The sequence below is a fragment of the Rhipicephalus microplus genome, chromosome 5 (genome assembly GCF_043290135.1).
Source record: "Rhipicephalus microplus isolate Deutch F79 chromosome 5, USDA_Rmic, whole genome shotgun sequence".
NCBI lineage: Eukaryota > Metazoa > Arthropoda > Arachnida > Ixodida > Ixodidae > Rhipicephalus > Rhipicephalus microplus.
The window spans coordinates 25,026,742-25,048,576 of NC_134704.1; the positions used below are offsets into that span (position 1 = coordinate 25,026,742).

The 21,835-nt window shown below is 43.4% G+C and overlaps 1 protein-coding gene across 1 annotated transcript; it reads right to left on the minus strand.

Annotated features, from left to right (window-relative positions):
* Positions 1 to 232: 232 nt before the first annotated feature.
* alpha-Man-Ia (alpha-Mannosidase class I a) lies at positions 233 to 21,174 on the minus strand. The gene is made up of 10 exons (XM_037425986.2): positions 20,316 to 21,174; positions 14,555 to 14,773; positions 12,778 to 12,858; positions 9,971 to 10,065; positions 7,781 to 7,998; positions 6,571 to 6,686; positions 5,789 to 5,897; positions 3,884 to 4,003; positions 2,510 to 2,682; positions 233 to 667 (listed from the first exon to the last, which is right to left on the minus strand). Exons 1-10 carry the CDS (start codon positions 20,847 to 20,849, stop codon positions 428 to 430), a joined length of 1,905 nt encoding a protein of 634 aa, XP_037281883.2. The 5' UTR covers positions 20,850 to 21,174; the 3' UTR covers positions 233 to 427.
* Between the last annotated feature and the right edge of the window lie 661 nt (positions 21,175 to 21,835).

Consider the following 21,835-nt stretch of genomic DNA (forward strand, 5'->3'; position numbering starts at 1 on the left):
AAGGAAAAAAAAATGTATACACAAACAAGGTCCCCCGAAGCAACAACCAGTGTTCATTGCACCTCTCCCAAGTAGAAGACAACGTTCCAACCACTTCGCAGCCGGGTGCAAAAGTGGGAACACCGTATTCACCTCGGTGTCAACTGTATGCACCCCACTAAAAAACTGTCCAGCCGTAACTGCTTCTCCTGCCCAGCCTGTTTCTTATCAATCACCCATCTGCAATTAGTCCTTCAATATTGCGCAGAGGGGAAGTCGTGTCAACTCCACTTTCGTTCCCGTCGTCCTCGTCTATGGTTCGATCACTAGATGCTCGCCTGGTTGCAGGCATGGCCCGGATGGTGGTGGACGCACGCGCTTCAATTGGAGGCTGGATGCCTGAGTGCAGAGGAACGACCGTGAAGCGACGAGCGGTCGATGCGTCCAATCACCTGATGCTCGGCCTGTAAGAAGGGTTCCGGTTCTTGATGGGCAGCGGATGCGCCTCGGTGTTCAAAACCCACTGGTCTAGCGGGAGCACCGAGTCGTCGGAGAAAAGCAGGTAGAGGTATTTGAGCGTTTCTGCGAGGAAAAAACTCTGCTGGACGTCGTCCTTGGGGCCATCTATCTGGTAGACGTTCTTCAGCCCGGTGTAGCCGCCATCCACACGACAGTGCTTCTCCAAAGCCTGGCGTCAACGAAAAGCAATGCCATTCATGCAATCGCCTTCTCAATGTGCAAAAACATGAAAGGGTGACATCGTGAAAGCAAACTTGTATAAATGCAGGCTTCATTTGCAAACATACTATAAACAAAACTAGATTCCTTAGTTTTAAAAGCTGATAGGACAATGTCAAATGCTGTACTGACTTGCTACCAAGATCCGGTGTTGCGCAAATTCTACTGTTATAGCGGACGAATGTTACCGTATTTTCTCACACATAACCTGCACCGAAAATTGAAAAAAAATTTCCTGCAAAGTGTGGGTGCGGGTTATCTACAAATAATCTGGAAGCGGAGATCGGCTTCACGGCAATGCATGGCCACTCGTTCAGTCCGCATCCCCATCGGCATCATGTGGTGCAAAGCCAATAAAAGCCAACACTGGCCATAGACAGATCCCCTCCGTAGCGTGTTTATTCACTTTTTGCATGCTTTGTTTGATTTGGTCAACAGCGTCACAACAGCGATTTGACAGAGTCTGTCTCCGAGTCAGGTGTGGCCAGTTTGCACCGTTGGTCAGCCCTGTCTGACGAGGCACCTTGAGTGGGTCTCGACATCAATCTTTCACCACCAAAAAAAAAAGCTCGAGATTATGGCTGCTGCAGGAGAAATCGGCAACACAGCTGCTGCAAGGGGGCACGACGTCGATGAGTCCTGCATTCCCGACTGGCAAAAAAAAAAAGGACTCTGCATGCAAAAAGAAGCGAGCATTTTGTGGCCCAAAGACTGATGCGCACCCCCTTTTTGAGACGCAGCTTGTCAAATTTATTGAAGAGCGGAGGAGTCGTAGCCGGCTGAGTCAACGGAGATGGGGCATATGGAAGCTCTGAGGTTGGCCCATGAGATGAACATCTCATGCGAGTTTCCTGCCAGCCGTGGATGGCTCCAGCGATTCATGGCTAGGCCGGGGGAGATTTTGGCCGACATGGTGCGCTAAGGCTTTAAAAAGTGAGCCACCAGCAATTGCTTGAATGGTACCGAAGTCGACTGCGTCTTCGAGAGCGGCGATGAAGCCTCTGATAGCAGCAGCGACAGCCGCGAGTTCGGCGATGATTGAAAGAACCGGAATCGGCGTCGTCAACGTTGCAGCGATCGCTTCGAAACAATGTTCTTTTGTAAACGAGATTGTGACTGTGCAGCTGTGACTTCCCAAAACTGTTTTTTTTTTCCGCTTAGCATGCGGGTTATATGCGAGGCTTTTTTTATTTTATTGGGGAGTTCAAAGTTATGGGTGCGGGTTGTACGCGTAGGTAGATTATATGCGAGAAAATACAGTATAACCTGGTTGATTCAGCGTCTTTGCATGATTTTTTTAATATTACTGCTTCTTCAGTTTGTATTACGAAAGAGTGAACATTCTTACAGCACAGCCATTAAGTCAGTTCCAGCTGAGCAGTCTCCAGTTAAAAAAAAAAAAAAAAGCACACAAGCGATCACACCACTTTCTATAGCAGGCATAAAATCAGTACATGGGCCAAAACTATTGCTATTCTGACGCTCATATTGGCCCCCTCCCATCCTGACTGGTTGGCATGAGCCCACCAAACATGCGTAATGACCCTGGTGATAGCAGAGCCAACTTTGGCAGTGCACTAGTACCACCAAAACGTAATTTCGCTTTGGTCTAGGAAGATTTTTTAAGCAAAAAGTATCCAATCTTAGTAATTTAACTGTGCCAAATCGACTCCTTTTCATGAATAAATCTCGTCTCAATAAATGTGAGCAGTAATGTGCACTAGGTCCTTACCTGCCAAGGGCATTTTAGGCCTCGCACAGTACACAACACATTAGAGACACTGTTACCCACCTGAACAGCTTCCCAGCCCCAATCACGATACTTCTGATCCTTTGTGAGCCTCCAGAGGTAGAAGTAAGACTCAATCACTTCAGGACGCAGAATGTAATACTTCTCGTTCTGCTTAGTGGCCTTGGCCTCCAGCTGTTCTGTGAAACGGAACGACTCTGGACCCAGCTTGGTCGCTACATGAAAAAAATGTGTATATATTCGTCTCCTATACTTCACCAGTAACAGAACTGACTGGTGCCAGAGTAAACAAAAAGAAAGTACTGCGCTACTTATTACAGTTCTGAAACGGTAACATGTTACTAAGCTCTTGCAAAAAGAAAAACGTTTTGGCCAACACTGCAAATGCAACATTGTACATGTATGAAATCAACTAGTCCTTGAATATTCAAAACTTCAAATATTTTTCTAATAGTGTTTGCTATTTGATTTAGCTCGAACTAGAATTTTACTATTCAAAGTATTCGAACTTCTCCAAGACAAATACAATCAACATCTGAATGACAGATTTTTTTTAATAAGCTTCACCCCATCACAGTCTCGCATTGCGGCAAAGCTGCTTTTCATGCTGCCACGGTTGCAATTGTATTTATTCAAGAAAGCGCTGGTTCCAACATGGAGTTGCACTGCGCCATTACAGTGGCCCCTTGATAGTTTTAATATCCTCCACTGCATCAAACTAAAGTTAGCGGCAAAGATGCCCTTAGGGCTCTGCTGTGGACATATATGGATTTACTCGCGAAAGTGCTGGTTCGAACCTACACGGCAGAGGTGGGGTTTCAAGTAATGCCAATACAAACGAGAAAGTCCAGAAAAAATCAGATGAAGATATTCACTATCCAAAATTTCAAATATTTTTATACAGTGATGTCTACAGGACCAATTAGCAACTCTGAATTCGAAGGCAGCACGCACTTGTTAGCCAAATCAGTTGGGCCTCCACAGAAGTTAAAGAGGTGAGTAGGGAGAAAACAGCGCCTTTTCCTTCCATGTGTTAAGTGTTGTCGTCGCCACATTGGTTGCACCGTATCATGTAAATAAATATCATTCGATCTTTGCACTGCCGCATCCTTGATAAAACAACTAGGGAACACTATACCTCCACCACTCTACCAACTTAGCAAAAAAAAACAAAAAACACTCCCATGCTCATATCTTATAAGAATTTCTAGGGGATCTTCTGCAACCTTTTTTCTGTGATTTCACTATGACGTATTTCAATAATATTAAACAAATAATGAGCAATATTGCAAAAATATTCTATTCAATTTGAACTCAAACTTTAATATTTGAACATGCTTCACACCCGTAATTTTGCTATTTGCATAGCTCTTAGTCATAGAACAAACAGAGAATATTCAATCTAGGTCAACTTACGTGTCCTGTCATAAGATTCATGACATGTGTTAGTGATGTTCTTTGCCACATCCATGAAGTGGCCCTTGGCAACTGAAGGGTCCTCTCCAAGTGTCCGGGACATAAGGCCATAGAAGCCACCTAGAGAGGAGGCAGCTCATCAGAGGCTTCCATGCAAACATGACACTCTTTAGTAGTACAAGTGACCTCCAAGTTTTAAATCAATTTTCAGAAAAAATAACAGTACATCGTCAAGTTTGCAAGACCAAATAAATAAATAAATAAATGAACAATATGCAATAGTGGTGATGGGATGTGCCAACAGAAGCTTTCAGGTTTCCATTTTTATGCCAGAACATTTTGTATTGTCACAATTATCACACCATCATTACAGTCACATATCGAAGAGCAACATGTCAATTAGAGTGCAAGGCATGTTTACGGGACTTAACATTGTCACATGCAAAAGTTCTTTGCTTTCTGTTAATAGGGATGATAATAATCGTGGCACCACACCTGCACATTTTTAAAATCAGCTAAACAGCAAATTTACTTCCATCGATAGCATTGTGCATACTATTAATCGAAAATATAGGAACAATCAAATTTCACTGCATGAGGTCTAGCCATACACTGTACCAATATGTCGAGATTTCAGGCGAAAAAATGAAACAGGCTGATCAAAACAGGATGAGAAATAAGACCTGAGATGAGATATTGTCGCCGACCGATAACTCAGACTCCGATAATTTGTACATTCTCGGTAATTCAGACAGCTCTGCGGCACCGCCGATGGCCTCATAGAACGACATATATACGCAAAGACGACATATATTTCAGACAGCTGCCAGATCTACATTCGATAATCCGAAGAAGTGCACACCGAATCGGCAGCCATTATATCTCCTTTGGTACTCGTACCATACAAAGCATGGCCTAGAGATAAAAATGAAAGCAAACTAGTGATCTGTGAGGCTTCATTTCAACTGCCTCATAGCTTTAAAAATGCCGATCTTGGAGGCAATTCTCAACTTTGGGAGGTTGTGTCGACATCGCAAACATGCTATGTTACGGTTTCGGTAACCCCGCACTATTATGGGGCTGCACTGCTGTCGCCGCCTTTCTGTCGTATGTGTCTGCAGTACTGCGTTCTCCTGAAATCTGCATGCATTTAGTTTTGTGTCGAGACCTGCTTTATTTGGTGTTCTGCTGTCCCAAAAGATCTACGTGAAATTGCACCAATGGTGCCTTTACAACCAGCGCCGAAAGCCACGCTGCCTCCAGCGAAACACGGCAGACATACACAATGCCAACCGTGGCAAGAAAAACTGGCATCATTTTGAAGTGCACAGGGGTCGCCCGCAAGTCAAAGTTGCCTTAGAGTTCAAGAACCCGACACTTGCAATGGAAGAGCCTGACTTGCCGCCCAGCGCAAAGAGCTAAAGTGTGGACTTTATGGTGTGCCGATTCCTGACGCAGTTACTTTTTAAGACTTCCCAAACGCCGACAGTCTAGTGTTGTCGTGTGCGAAATTGAACGAAGACGACATGATTGAGCAGGTTCTGCGACTGCCGAACAGTAATTCTGACTGATGAAAACAATGCATCGTGTGCTCCGGAACAGTCGCATGTGGACCTGTCTCGAGCCCTCACAATTCTTTCGTCAACAACTCGTCCTACCTGTGCTCGTACAGCGAGCGTACGACACTGGTGGAAATACAGACAAACTTGGTTGCACGTAAGCGGAAGTGCATGCAGAAACGCACTGATAGCTTTTTCCGGCCAACGGGTTACTGAAGCGTCAACAAATGTATTTTTTATCTGAAGCATTCGTTTTTTTTTTTTTTTGACATTCAATAATTCGAACCAGTACGTTCCCCGTGGAGTCTGAATTAGCAGTCGTCAACTGTAACACATCGACACGCACCTGCAAAGCAGGCCAAATGATCCATCTTTGGCTCCACTCGGTCATACTTGATCTCGGCCAGGTAGAGGAACCCACTTCTAGACTGCAGCAGCATCTTTGCCTCGATAGCCTAGGCATGAACACACAAGAATGTCAATGTGGCAGTTCTTTCAATGTGGTCCTCACACAGCCTTGTTTCCAGAACTTAGAGAATGCTAGAGTGAGTGCAATGAGTCATAATGAATACATATACAGTAAAACCTCGCTAAATCAAAGTCACTGGGACTGTGAAAAATCTTATAATTGAGTAGTTTTTGAACTAACAAAATATATCAACAGCCGTATGCAAGGAACATTAGATTACTGAAAGTAATCAGAGGTGGTTAGGTGCTATAACTGCTTGTTTGCGGCTCCAATGGTTTTGTTATCGAGCAACATAATACTTTCAGATGCAGCATAAAAGCGCTGAACTAAAAACAGTCAAGAGTGATAAGCCACACAAGCAGGCCAGATGAGACCTCTCTGCTGCATGAGGTGAAGTTCTATACTTGATTCACATGTTAATGGCAGTATTGTATACATATCATGAAGGAACACCCTCTCACCATGTTTAAGTACTGCAGTACCCTTCTTGTGTGAAGATGTAAAACTACTAGCTCACAGCAATCTGTTCTCACAAGAATGAGTCTAACTAAACTTGTAAACGACAAACTTCAGGTGTGCATCACACCTCTTCGAAGGCTGATGATATTGAATCATGAGCGTTGACAAATACCAGTTAAATGTCAATCGGTGGTGCTAACCTTGACGGCATCCAACAGCAGTCGCTTGGCCTGCACATCTTCGCCATCAGACTGGATCCACGCCTTGAGGAGGTACTCATAAAAGCTGTCGCCCAGAGCTCCCATAGACATGTGGTCTGCCAAAAGCAATGCCGGCAGAGTTTAACATAGTATCAAGATTCATCACTCAATGGCCTTACATGACCTTTCAGCAAATTTCCAGGTAATCATTGAGTGACCTCACTATTAGAAGTTACTGCATCACGAATAGACTGGCCCAAAAATTTTCATATCCCAACAAGTACGAGCAAAGTTACAAGAATTCAACGGATGCTCTAAACACTTTTTATCTCCTTTCGTGCCCAGCAAGCGCGTTGAAAATTACACGGGGTGGAAATATAAGGAGGCAAGAAGCCACATCCGTACATCAGTCATAACCTTGGGCACTTTCTATTTGTTTTATTTAAATGCTGCAGCTCACTTTCAGCAGGATCATGAGCATGCTGGTAGAGCGTGACGAGGGCATGCGGTGCCACACTGCAATGGCCGCCATAACTATACACCTCGCAATGCTGAAATCGGCCAATGACTGTGGTTATGTAAACGTGACGCAATGGACTTTCACTTTGGGTAAATGGCATCATTTGTCGTGAGAGCAGCAAGCATTTTCTATCTAAGTAAAATTTAATTGCAAATTCCAAGCACTATGCTGTGCTATAAAGTTTGGCTCACATGTTTGCAAGAGCCTCCACTACATAGTATAGGCCGAATTTTCAGGGCATATTCAAATAGTGCTGTGGGGCCCTTTTACAGAACATGGAGTATACTGAAAAGCTGATGGGGACAATGTATCGATGTCGGAGACAGAAGTTTCAAGCGTGGAATTAGGATAAACATTTTCTCACTGATCCTTGATGAAACAGGACCCACGACCATTGATAAAGAAATTTTATGAATGTTTGTCATTGATTGGCTGGAAACTTGAATTGTAGCATTTGTCACTGAATAATGGCCATTATGTGACGCTCACTACGTACATGAATGAACATGGATAATTTCCAATTTATTAAGACATTTTTGCTATTAACAGACGTTTTGCCAAGAATGAAGCCTCTCGGAAGCACCAGTGCACAACAGGGTAGGTCAGCTTTGCTTATAAAAATACACATGAATAAAATAACAGAATGTTCTAGCCTCCAAGAGAAATGACGAGAAAGGCAGACGGACTCACGCTGTCCCCAGCGTCCTGTCTTGGGGTTGATGTAGTTCGGGTAGAGGCCTTTGGGCTTGTCCAGATCAGCCAACACCTGCCTCACCTTGTCCACTTTCTCGCGGAAGACCGGGTTGCCTGTGATGTCGCTGAGGTAGGAGAACTCCAGATGCATGGTGCCCAGCTCGGCTAAGATCGAGCCGCCACTCGAGGCCCATGCGTAGTTCTTGCTCACACCCCTGGAACACAACAAAAGCACGGTTCTAGAGCCTCTCTTACACCATATACACAATCAGTAACATTGCATTTACTCTCTCTATACAAGTACTCTCTGTTTCACATACAGCAGGTAATGCTGACGCAGGGGCCACAACCGCGCAACCTGCAGACTTTTGACTAGCGGCCTGGCCAACAGATGACTGTCTTTGTTCCATAGTTCTGTATTTTTTAAATAAGAGAGCAGAGTGGGTCAGGGAACAAACCGGGGTTAAGGATATCATTGTTGAAATCAAGAAGAAGAAATGGACATGGGCCGGACACGTAGCGCATAGGCAGGATAACCGCTGGTCATTAAGGGTAACAGACTGAATTCCCAGGAAAGGCGAACACACGAAGGGGAGACAGAAAGTAAGGTCGTCCGATGAGATTTAAAAGTTTACAGGTATAATGTGGCAGCACAAAGCACGAGACCGGGTTGATTGGCAAAACATGGGAGAGGCCCCTTGCCCTGCAGTGGGTGCAAACAGGCTGGTGATGATGACGATGATTCATGAGCTGCACGGATGCAACTGATCTCAAACATTCAGTTTCATGAGGCCCACCATCCATTCACCACGTTTTGAAACATAACCACGGAACAGAAACTATACGTTTCAAGATCTGCATTCAGAATTTCGTACTTCCGGAGATCAGTATCACTATATTTCTCAGACCCTGATGCCCTATGCCTTCTGAAACGACTCATAAATGAGACACAGGAAGGGCCTTCTTTCAAATGGCTATGTTAGAATACAACTGGACATATAACTAATGGCTTGCAGAACAGTCATCATATGACCTGTTTTAGAGTACTTTAGTATTGTCTGGTCGGCTCACCGGAACGTTTTGAGGACAAAAATCGAGAAAATACAAAAATTAGCAGCCAGTTTTGCATGCGGTAAATACTGACACACACTTCGTCCCCGCTTTGTTAAAGTTCTGTGAGATAGAGTCTTTCAAGTATCGCAGATGCAAACATTACCTCAAACGTTTTTCAAGATTAGATGCGGGCAAACAAAAATAAAGATTTACAACTTCGGCCACCTGGATGGCGATGAGGTCCTCTCAATATAATAGCAGCTATTCAACCTCATTTCACACACATAGCTGATTTCCACCCCTCTTTTTTCCATCATAAAACATAAATGTGGTATAATTTACCTAATGCGGTTTTTCAACAGTAATATCAGTTAATTTTGAAGATACAAACAGCTTTCTCAGTACTGATACGTGCTAACTTCTGGTGCAAGCTTTGGGGCATCAATATTTATGTTAATCACTGTTCCTGCTCATTTTACTGGTGCTGGTTAGTCATCTGTCATTCCTATGTGCTATTGAATGTTGTTTTTTTTTTGTGTGTGTAAGGTTATGTATCATGCCACACCACTCCTGTAATGACCTCAAGCGTAGGGTTGCCAGTGTTAAATAAATTAATAATAGCATTCAAGAGCTCTTTTCGCAGAAATTCCAGCGTCGGTGTAGGTGTCCTTGATTATGAACAAAAAATCACAGCTGTCTGTGAGCGAAAGTTCGCGATAGAGGAATTGAAAGTAGGAGCCAGAGGGTGTTTGCACTTTGGGTTTCCTTGAGGCACAGTTTAGGTCTCCACCAGAAAGTAAACATAGGACAAGGAGGCACCAGGTGTCGGTTAGGGGGACTCCAACGGACAAATGTAGGGGGTGCGTTTATGTATTACGCGGGAGAAGAAAACAATCCAGATTTTGACGAATGAAGTTGGGAGTGTGTTTATTGTGCAAGTCAGCTCATTACGCAAGCAAATACGATATTTTTAGCGGGCCAGAAAATATAATTAGGCTGCAATACTTTGTTAGAGTCGTCTCCTTTGGTTTCCCAGCCAAAGTAAATCGTAACAAATATACTAGTGGTCACAATACCAGTAGGTCAATCAACACCACAACATGGCATGACAAGTGAATGACAAAAAAAACTTACGTCTTGATGTTGATGAGGGCGTGAGGTATGCCTTTCGGTGTGTTGAAGGCTGGAAGCAACAGGCGGGCAATTTCCTCTGCCTTGTTCTTGAACATCTGCACCGGGCATAAGAACGGACAGAAAAATACATTCATTGCACAAGAGAAGAATGCAAACGTACATTATGTGACCACTGAGGTTGCTAAAGATCATGGCATACAAAGCCTCCATCTGCATAGGTTGAAACAAAAATATATATATATATATATATATATGGTGTTTTATGGCACAAGGGCCAATGGTTGCAACAAAAAGGAAACTAACTTTTACAACCAACACCTTCAGCTCTTCACCTTGTTTCTTTCTTTCTGTGTCCTCACTTTTTCGCACTGTTCTACAGCCATAAAACTTTCTCTACTTGTGTTTATCATCAACTCAATTTCACAACTTACATAAAAACCCTGAAGTCTGGTTTTTCAAATTAGGCGCAGTGCACTAAAAAAAAGAGAGAGAAACAAAAAATATACATATGTAGAGGGTGTTGAACCTATTGAGCACCAAGTCTTTATAAAGGATACTTGTGGTATGCAAAAAAAAAAAAAAAAAAAAAAACTAGTACAGATTATTCCCAGTTTACTGGAGCTGTCACTGGCAACTTTTTATTATAGAGATTTAATTAGTTATTATAAATTTTGTAACTCAACAAGTTCCCACTTCAAGATATGAATGAGGCGTGTGTAGGCATGTTTAAATGACATCTAACTGCGCTATTTTCACCAGCATACTAAATTGTGTGCTTGGTTTTTTCCGGCCAAGAAAGAAAGCAAGTGAAATGTGAAAAATACCACGTGACTACGCTTCCAACCACAAAAGACAGTAGCAACTTCAAATAAACTTACTGCAAGAAACCACTTTGCCTGTTGCATTGTGCCAGAGACTGTGTTCCATGCTCTGGCAATGGTACGAGATGAATGCCAACGACATCTGTCACAATTTTTCAGGGATTTCTTTCCCTCGATTTAACGCCACTATCATATCTCACAGCTGACTGTTCTCATTGATAACATGGCCAAAGCACTATTTGGAGGTCACTAAAGTGAAAGATATTACAATTTTGTTTCTATACCGTAATTACTCGAATCTAACGCGCACCTTTTTTCCGGTTAAGCGAGTTCATAAATCGCATGCGCGTTAGAATCGAGTACGAACAAAAAAATTACGGTCAATCTATTGCCATCGGCAAATCCAAAATGGCCGCCCCCTACGTGCATCGGCATGGCGCCTCGGCCATTTCTGCCTATGTGTTTCCCATGTGCGGCACTTCGTACATGTGCTGAGGAGTTCGTCATCTAGTAGTGCATTAGCATCGACGACGTGGAAGGGCCGACTCCAAAAACCCGAGTGCACCACGATGCCGCTTTTAAAAGAAAAGTCATCGCGTGTGCAGAAACGGACGGAAATCGGGCCGCATCGCGGTCGTTCGGAGTTCCCGATACGTGCGTGCAGGACCGGCGGAAACAAAAGCACAAGATTGTCGACAGCAAAGCTTCACGCAAAGGCTTCAGTGGACCACAGCAGGGTCGGTTTCCGCAAATTAAAGAGCTGCTCGGTGAGCATGTGCTTGAGCAGCGAGCGGCACAGCGGCCCGTGACGACAGAACTGCTCCAAGTGCGGGCTATGCAATTAGTCTTAGAAAAAGGTCTAATGCGTAGCCAGTTTAAAGCGAGCAGGTGCTGGCTAACTAACTTTATGAAGAGGAAAGGCTTTTCCCTCCGAAGGGGAACATGCATATTCGAAAAGTTTTGCGGAAAAGTACGATGAAAAGCTTCACAGTTTTCAGAGGTTCGTCCTAAACTTGCGGCGCAACAATGGCTACCTGCTTGGGAAAATCGGGAATGCCGATCAGACGCCTCTTTACTTCGACATGCCTGGCACCACAACCGTCGAGAAGAAGGGGGTGAAGCAAGTTCGCGTGCTGGCATCGGTGCACGGTAAAACTACAGTGACGGCAATGCTCTGTTACACGTCAGATGGGCACAAGCTTCACCCGTACCTCATATTTAAATGAAAGACGCTCCCGAAAGGAGTCGTTTTTTCGAGTGGTGTGATCGTGCGGGCCAGCGAGAAAAATGGGTGCGCGTTGCAATCGATGTCTTACGTTTTTTTTTTTTTTTCGCGGTGGAAATCGGGTGCGCGTTACAATTAAGGGCGCGGTAGAATCGAGTAAATACGGTATTTCCTTTTCTATGTTCTTTCTTTGATTTCTTCTTTTGCGCTCTTTCTTTTTCTGCGTTCCTTCTTTGACCTTACAGTTAGCCTCTTTGCGGGTGCTGCTTCCTGATGCAAGATGTAGTTTAGAAATAGAATATTCCTACATTTTGTGCGCTACTTTTTTCAGCCAGAGAAAATGAGCACATAATTTGTAAAATGCTTAAGGCCGTGCAGCTAGACATACTAGATTACTTAAACATGCCTAGATATGTCTTACTGACATTCTGTTAATTAGGAGAGCACTTGTCAAGAATGAAATCATCTGTAGCTAATTACTTAAACTTTGTTAAAGTTTGTAGTAACTGATCCCCTATACTGGGAACAATATGTACTAGACTTGCTTTACTAACACAGTTCATCTGATTTTAAATCTTGGTGCTCAATAGGTGGGGCACAATTTACAGATACCTTTCAGAATAGCTGCATATACCATGCTTTTAATGAATCTGGGTTCTTACACTGCGCAGATTTTTAGAGTGCTTGGTGCACATATTAAGATTCTGTTAAAAAGTAATTGAGAAAGTGAAATTTGGAGTAAAAACATTTTAAATACTTACGTCGTCCCCAGTCAAGGCATAGCACGAGAGCAGACCACCGATAAAGCGAATGTTGGTCTCAAAGACAGAGATGTCCGAACTCTGCATGTAGAAATAGAATTTTCACAGTTAGAAATGCTCACACATTGAGAATTCTTGCATCTTTCTATGAATCATGCTTAGTAGTACTTGCTCATATTAATTCCTGAGGAACATAACTTTATACTGTTGCTTTAGGCAGAGTATAACACTTAGTTCTGACCCATTTTGCTATACGGTAGCAGCACAATTTTCTTCTTCTTTGTAGGCAATACATAGTGATTGTACAGTAGACTCCTGTTAAACAGAACATGAAAGAGCCAGGAAAATGTGTTCCGTTTAACAGGAGCGGAACCTGAAAGGACCAGGAAAATGTGTTCCATTTAACAGGAGTCCCATTTACCGAGAGATGAACAAGTGTGGAGAATCCAAGTAAGAAACCAATTGTGCTGGAAGCAGCTGTTCCATTTAAGCAGCCGTTCCATTCAACAGATTTCCGTTTAGCGAGACTCTACAGTACATTTAAATATTTCCAAATGGTTTCACAGGTCATGTAGTGGATGTATAGCAAGTTTGAAAAAAATTCTGTGCACCGAGTGTTTGGATTATGCACTAGAAACACGATATCCTTATCGCATAATTCTTGAAAGGCCAGAAAACAACACCAAGGTCCTAAAATTGTTATAAAGAAAAATATGTGTACTTTCGCTTTGTGAACTTGCTGCCACAAAAATTTTGGGGATGGGTGCTATATTAAGAAAGATACAGGGGTTGGAACATTGGTCTCAGCTGGTTTCAAATTTCCGCGCCATCTCGCCACCTTTCTCCCTCACATGAGGGAAAGGCGTAGCCTGTCACGCAGCCTGTCGTCGTGACTCCGCCTACAGAGCAACACTTTTCCTCCATGTTGCTCGTCAAGGGCGAAGCACGTGCGAGCACGCACTGCAAGGCCAAAAAAAGGGGCAGTTTCGTAGCTGTGGGTAGGAACAGGAAATGACGACTTCACTACTGTCTGTTGAGACCTGGTTTAGTCCAATCAACGAGCTGCATCCCGTCGTCAAGTCGACGTCACTGCGCATGGAAGGAGGCCGGTCGAGCATAGGAAAGATGCGCGAGAATTGTTTTTTGAAATAAGGGCTTTGCGTGGTGCACAGCGCTGTAATATTGAGAAAACGTGATTACTGCGGTCTACTCTACGAATCGCCGAGCTTGTTTTAGGGGGGTAAAAAAACGGATTCTGTTGTCAGGCTCTTTGAAGGCAAATCATAAGGGTCCCCCTAATTATATTCATACAAGCTGTATCAATTTCCTTGTAACAATACACCTAACCTCAACTCTGCGTATAGGCGTGCGCAGCGTTCCCCTTCAGGGGGGACAAAGGTTCTTCGCAGTGCCTTCTTTTCCTTTTCTGTCAATGTATTGGGCTGACTTTGTGAATACCCCCCCCCCCCCTTTGTGCACATGCCTATGAATCTGCTCACAGTCTCCAAATAAGGCACATCTACATTTGTCTCACATTTGTGAAATCATGACTAGTATAGCTAGCTATTTTCAATGACTTAAGATTGCTTAAACCCACAGCATAGTATGCAAGCTTTTTCATTTCCATTCCAACTGTATAAAAACTTGGCGCAAGTAACTGGAGATCAGAACCCAATACTTGCAATACAGAGGTGCACCAGGGTGGCCAACACTACATACATAAAACTTGTAATAGAAATTTCTTGTATTATTAAAAAAGAAAGTGAAAGCCACACACCACATCATTGAGACTGAGGTTCTCGGCGACCCAATTTCGAGCACGCTGGAATTCTTCGGCCATGCCCATGAGATAGAGGGTGTCCATACCGTCCACAATGGTGGCGCCCATGGCGGTCTTGCCGAAGATGCCTGCTGAGTGGCCCTTCTTGGACACTGGCCGAAGCTCGTTCTCGCCCCATGCATAGCGCTCGTAGTTGTCCCAAGCGTGCTTCATCATCTGCAAAGGCAAGAAGACCCACATAGCCACAGTCTTCTCAATTTCAAGCACTTCCAAATTTGTTTTTCCACGTTCACTATCATCCAGGCATGACAGATCCCCCCTTCAGAATACTGCAAGGCAATATTGCCAGCTGCCCACTTTAGTGCAAACATGCAGGATAAAAATGGGTGGCTAACATGCAAAGCTTAAATGAGTGGCTTTAAGCTCTGCAGATTTGTTTTGAAATAGGAGTCTTCTTCTTTTTTTTTTTTTTTGAGTGATATATGTGGGTTTTTTAGAAAGCAAAAGCTTTTTAGTTGACAAAAAATTTGTGATCGATTCCTATGATTTTTTTTTACTGAAAAATTTGTACGAATTTTCTCATAATACTGTGCTACAAATGAATATATGGCAATCTTTCCAAACATGATTAAAGTATTAGGAAAGAAGAGTTGTGTGTCTAGCTGAAATCAAGATAAATATGTTTTGTAAGATTGAACAAAACATTTCACTTTTCTTCTAAATGAAACGGAAAATCTTTGGAATATTCATAGTACAAAAAATCTAAGGGCAATTCGTAACTCAGCTAGTAAATAAATCCAAATGTCAAAGCAGCAACCCGTTAACAATCATAAAAAGTTAAGAACGAAAAATTCGGCTGGAAGGTTTCCTAGAAAATCTAAGCACAGCTGGAATCGTGCACTGGCTGGGGTGATGATAACATTATTAAAGCCGTACATAAGACAACATTCATGACATCTTAAATTTCAGCAATAAAATGGCACAAGTCAAGTGTATGATTTCTACCAGAACACAAAAATAACAAGATCATGAGTTCAAGTTAATTAAATAGCTAAAATATTAACTTCTTATAGATAGCTGACCAAATGCAGAAATCAAATGTGTACTTGCCCTAATATCTGCTGCCTTGTTAACGAGATTTTTTTTTTTTTTTTTTTTGGCTGGAAGCTGTTATACGACATTCTCTTAGATAAAAGACTCTATAGAAGTGGTTGCTTGAATTCATTTCACAAGTTCGTAACCTTGCGAGGCCATTAGGTGCTGGCATGTCCTTGCACTTCAAATTGTGCAAGCTGCCTCTTCTCCACTTGCATAAATTGATCCAATTAGGCTCAATAAGCAACATTACGCTCAATTAGAAAGACTGCCTTGGAGCAATAGATCAAGATTGCTTTCGTCAACTAGACCTTGCATTTAAGAACGAGGATGGAACGTGCAGCTCGCAGAAATGACCGGAGAAAAACAACGTGCTCGGAATGTTGCAGAGACTCCAGTTACTAATTAAGACGCAATACACGTCAAATGAAAAAAAGGAACTTCATGAGTCAGAGGCTTTACAGAAAACGAATCGGAGCACCTTATAACAATGTCATGGCAGAAGCAGACACTACACTATCATTTGTCTTTTGAAAAAATCGCTTGTTGGTAGTTAGCACATGCTGAAGAACTTCTTTTGCCACAAGATAGAACACATGCAAAAGAAAACACATGTGCACCAGCATAGATGACACTTTGAAATGATTTACTTAGGAAGCAGACATGAAATGATTACTTAGGAAGCAGATTTACTTAGGAAACAGACACAACGATGTGCAGGCTAATCACAAACCTGCGACACCAGCAGTCATATAGTTTTACCCCCATTTCTGAATCACAAAGCAAAAGCAATGCATAGCTGAAACAGCTCAAGGTTTTATTTGCTGTCCAGTGCTTGCCTCTGCCAAGAATGATTCACCTCATCGATGCGACTTTGACACATGCAAGCCTTGGTGGGTGCACGCACCTTGCCATCTTTCATTAGTAGATATGGCTCATGTTCCCAGGATCATCCATTTATAAGTTGCCCACTCTTCTGAACGTACGACACGCCCGCCTTACTGCCACCTGTGTACTTCTAATCTATGTGCGTCTAATTTTGCAGCTTGTCGCGACAACCATCTATTGGACAGTGAGAAACAAAAAGTACAAAGCGGCCAGAAAAAAAAATTGAGATAAAAATGGATTGAACTGCATTTATAGACTACATTTCTACAACACCAAAAAAAAGTGAATAAGGTTTATAATGACAGAAGCCTTGATAAGACAGAAGAACGATAAAAAAGTCCGGTGATGATGTGTATCCCTTCTATGAAAACAAAAGCTTTGGCCACATCACATCGAAAATGGTCGATTTAAATCGGTATTCTGTCATACTCTAGAGAATATTGACTATCACAGCAGAGTAACGCCTAGAAATGAATACGATACTAACACTCACAAGTTCAGCGAAGCATTAAACAATGTTAGCTCATATACACAGAGAATTTTTTTTGTCTACTGTGGATTGTGTTATACTGGAAAGCACCTTTCATAAGAGTACACTAAGTGGACTGTCCAATTCAATACGAATTATTGCAAAGAACTCAACAACCCACGATGCTGATTGGCACTGTTCCATGAGTTCTCACCCTGTCGTGGCAGCTTAACAGGTAAGAAGTAGCGTTGCTAAGCTTGAGGGTGTGCATTAAATTCTAGGCCACTGTGATCCCGTTTCAATGGGGGCGAAATGCAAGCAGATGTAGGCACACAGTAACGCAGTACATGTTAAAATTAAACCAGTGTTTCCCACTGAGCTGTGCTTCGTGTTCATAGTCTGGCTTTAGTCTAGATATAATTAGGTATTAACCACCAGCTCTCAAGCTCTGACTGGTCAGCTTCCACTGAAAGAAACAGTCCCCTCTGTGGACTTCTATAAAATACCACCCTTACTGTACATTCTGTCAGCCGTGAACACTCCATTGTGTTCAGTCAACTTTTTTTTTTTAATGTTCATATTTTCTATGAACTTATTATGAGCGTTTAACTCGACTGCTTGCCATTTGCCCCACCCTTTTAAATGCTTCACTTTTAGTACTTTATAGTAAACATTTACTCTTCCTTATTAATTTAGACTAGAGACCTATAAAGCCTTTTTAATTAAAAATAAATGAAATCTCCATCCCTGTCAATCACTAACATTGTGGAAACAGTTCCAGTTATTGTGAGCTAATCATATCGCCAACCATGTCAAGGAATCATCATTGTTTTATGCTAATCCTTTCATATGCAAACTCAGCCAAGCAGATCAAGGACAGTGAATTAGTGGAGCGCAACAGGCAAGTTTTTCTTTTTGTGATGGAGGTGACTGGTTGTCACTGCCACCGTTTGCTATCACTATATAAAACTCGTACAAAGGAGCGAGACAAGGTTGTGCAGGCCCTCGCTACATCTGCGACGTCACTCGTGCAACACTAGCCCACGTTCTATTCAGTCTATGGCAGTATGAGATTTTTAATAGCACTGTCCTCTCTTTCCAGACCCAGTATTATAACTTTTTCTGTTAATTTTGTTCCTTTTTCCTTTCAACTAATTTCTTGTTCTACCACGCCTTCATACAGTGCAGCAACATGGCCAAGTTATCCATTATGAACACTACTGCCTTTATCTGCCTCAATCTACTATAACTTTCATTGCTGATTCCGTAACAATAATTGTTTGGTTTTCATCCTATCCATCAAGTCTAGCGATTGGTTATTATACCATGCTGCAGTGTACTAATCTAGTGGTTTTGCCCCACTTCGTCAACTAATAATGAATGCCTTGACAACATTCATAACAATGAACTCCTTCATCAGTACGATGAACTTCTACAGTAAAAACCTATAACATAGCCAAGTTTCATTTTGAGCCATCCATTCATTTTGACCCAAGTATGCTGTGCTGCCATGCACCAGATTCAAGAGTATATTTACTATAATCTTTGGAGCCTCTTTAAAGAAAGCTCTATGTCCAGAGAGCACAGAATAATGAAAACACCAATAAGCTGTACCAGTAGGCATCGGTTTCTGTGCATAAAGAAAATGTCAACGTTAAATTTGCAGAATCATGAAAAAATAAACACTGTGCAAAGTAAAAAGAAAACTAAGTGCTCTACAGGACAGTTAAACACTTCTGATTCAAACTGTGTGTAATGCCCTGTGGCCTCAACAAATAAATGTTATATCTTAAATGCAAGATTAACTAGCATATTTTTTCATTATTTTAAGAGTGCAGGCATGTTTGCATATGATAGCTGAGAGCATAAGTAACCTACAATATTCAACGTGTGTGGAACACAAAAGGAAATAACAGATGTTTCCACAGCTGTTTATGCAGCAACGTGTCTTCCTGCATGCCGGCTTTGCAAGGCACGCTTCTGTGCAGCTGAAAGTTCAAGCTCTTGCCTGAAATGGCGATAAAAAAGTTGCAAAACAACAGACGTATACGAAAAACATTGCAAAATAAAAGGTGATGCACGCTCGCTACAGAAAAGACAGAACCACTCTTAGCGTCTTGCATGTGTGCCAGTGTCTATTATTAACGTGGCATCAAATTAATAAAGCTAACAAAACCTTATGTGGTGACAGGCTTCCATTGAGCTGCCTTCCATACCTACAAATAAGGCACGAAAACTGTTTCCCTGAAGCATTTTGAATTCCCCTGTCGCACTTCTATTACCATTTAATAAATCGGCAGTTATTCCACATTATGCTTGAAAACTTAGTTATAGTTTCCACTGATTTTGTTGTGAAAATAACTAAGTACCTATCGTATATACTCCTTAAAGAGGAAGCTGTAAAAACATTTTATGTTCTACAAATGGCAGTTCACATTACAGCAGATGCTTACTTAGTTGTAAATGCAATCCATTAATAAATGGTTCTAGCGAACTCAATTCTAGCTCCTTGGCATAGAATTATACATATTGCCACCTATATAAACTATTATTATCTCACGAGTTTGCAAGCATTGCTTGATAGATCACGAAAACAAATGAAGACTATTGCAGCCTTTGGTGTCTATCATAAATCGGGAATACGTCACGTTTGTGCTTGCATTGAATTTTGGTGGAAATGGAGTACACATGAGCCTAAATGGAGATTTGCTTCACATGTCCCCATTGTTTCACGAGCGGTGCTTGCATTGGCAAACGCCAGGTTCTATCACTCTAAGGAAACGAAGAGAAGAAAAAAGTACCGCGAGAAGTGTAAACACTTTCTCTCTCGATACGTCTGCCCCAGAACACAAACCAAATAATAAACAAGGAAAAGAACAAAGAGATACCGCGATCGCCATGTAGTCGCGAGAAGTCGTACCAGGGGTTAGAGATTGTGGCTCAAGTTAACAAAACTCGGAGACCAGGCAGGCGGTCACATGTAGGGCGACTCTAGTAGCTAAAGAGTGCAATGAGTAAGATTACATGCATCTTGCGGTTGCCTCCGTCCCGAAGGCGGGACGATGAATACCACGCTTCGGCGATGAAAGTCCCGATAAGAGTATTGAGCACCCCCCCCCCCCCTCCCTCTCGCGACCCATTGAGACAAAATGAGAAAGCGGCCAACGACGTGTGCAAATGATCACATCATCGCGTAATGCACGACGCGAAGTTTTTTTCCTCTTTGATCGCGATGTTATGCGTCGAAAGGGGATTGCTACGACGAGCAACACACATATTCACATCAAGTCGCACCACATCACTCACCTCTCTAACTTTTTCTCTTCTCTCGCGGTTCTCTGCTTCCCTCTTCGGGTCGGGAACGTGCGAAACAGGGACCGCGTCGACCGTGGGTACACTTTGGCTCTCCTTGGGCCGAGCTACTACCGTCGAGGTTCGCTTAGACGGCGAAACAGGCCGCGCCGGTTCGGGCCTGGCGACCTGCATCGGCAGTCCCTGTCCGAGGTCCTGGATGATCTTCTCCTGGAGCTTGTTTCGGTCCTCGGCCCTGTGCGGGTCTTCTTCGTCGGCGGCGATGCCGTTGTGACGGGGAACGTTGTCCTCGATCGCCTGCGGAGGGGGTAGCAATAGGTCCGGGCCGGCGTTCTTGATGTGGCGATAGGCGTTCGACGCGCGGAGTTCAGGCAAGTAAAACACGGCCCCGATGCACACCATCAGGAAGGTGGCCAGCACCAACACGACAATGTATTTCTCCCGCACCCGCAGAGTCCTACGAGCTGATCCGCCGGGCGCCACGCTGATGTACTTGAAGTATGTGGGCAGAACGCCGACCGTTGCCATGATGTGGCCTTCCTGCGACGGCTGGGAGCCGCCGGGACGCACACAGCCGCTCGCCTTGATACCGATGATGAGGAACTCCTACTCAATCGCTCCCCGTCGTTTCATGACGTAGCCCAGCCCGAAAGCCGCCGCACGGCAGCTGCGGCATCCAGCCAAAGCGGAAGCAAGCAGCGGCTGCTCCGACTAATGGACTAGGCGGGGGACTCCCAAACTGGGCTCGGGGCGAGCAGCTGATCTGGACGCTGCGCGATTACCGAACGTCCCCATTCCAAGCGACAGAAACGCTCGAGTCGCACATTAATTCCGGACTAACCGGACAACTCTTTGGCAAGGCATCGCTCCATAGAGTAAAAACAGCTATAGTACAGACATAGAGAACGTTAGTACGCAGAGCGCGACGCAGAAGTTTAAGTAGGTGGCGCCCTCAAACGGGACTTTCACAAAACGGCGGCACGCGAAAAATGCGCGGCGACGTGTCCTCCGATCTGTTGTGTTATAGCTTAGCAGTCAGCAGCGGCTGCATTTTCGATGGAGGCGAAAATGCCGTAGGCGCGTGTGCTCAGATTAGGGTGCACGATAAAGAACCCACATGTAGTCGAAATTTCCGAAGCCCTCCACTACGGCGTCTCTCATAATCACATGGTGGTTTTGGGACGTTAAACCCCACATATCAATCGTAGCTTAGCAGCCAGCTCAACATAGCCGTTTAGAAATGAGAAAATTTCAATGTGCTTTGAACATTTGCGGTGGTATAGGCAGCCACACCCACCAGCAGCGTTGGCCTCGAACTTATACTTGCGTTCACCCGATGAACTCACCTGGTCATTTCGATTTATTTACAGCGATGGTAGTGTTATTGTGAATGCATACGCGTAGGTTGTCTGCTCTAAGTGTAAGTAAAATTTTATTGGAACTACCAGCAGCCTTCAAACGACCAAATACATCTACGGCACACGTAGGGCCCGCAAAGTTGTCTGTAGCATTCT

What these genes read in the sequence shown, in the direction of transcription:
- alpha-Man-Ia (XM_037425986.2), bottom strand. Translation starts at nt 20,849, where the DNA reads ATGGCAACGGTCGGCGTTCTGCCCACATACTTCAAGTACATCAGCGTG. An exon ending in GAAGAGAAAAAGTTAGAGAG is followed by an intron (nt 14,774 to 20,315) that starts GTGAGTGATGTG and finishes TTGCCTTTGCAG; the next exon opens with ATGATGAAGCACGCTTGGGA. An exon ending in TGAATCTTATGACAGGACAC is followed by an intron (nt 2,683 to 3,883) that starts GTAAGTTGACCT and finishes TTTTTCATGTAG; the next exon opens with CGACCAAGCTGGGTCCAGAG.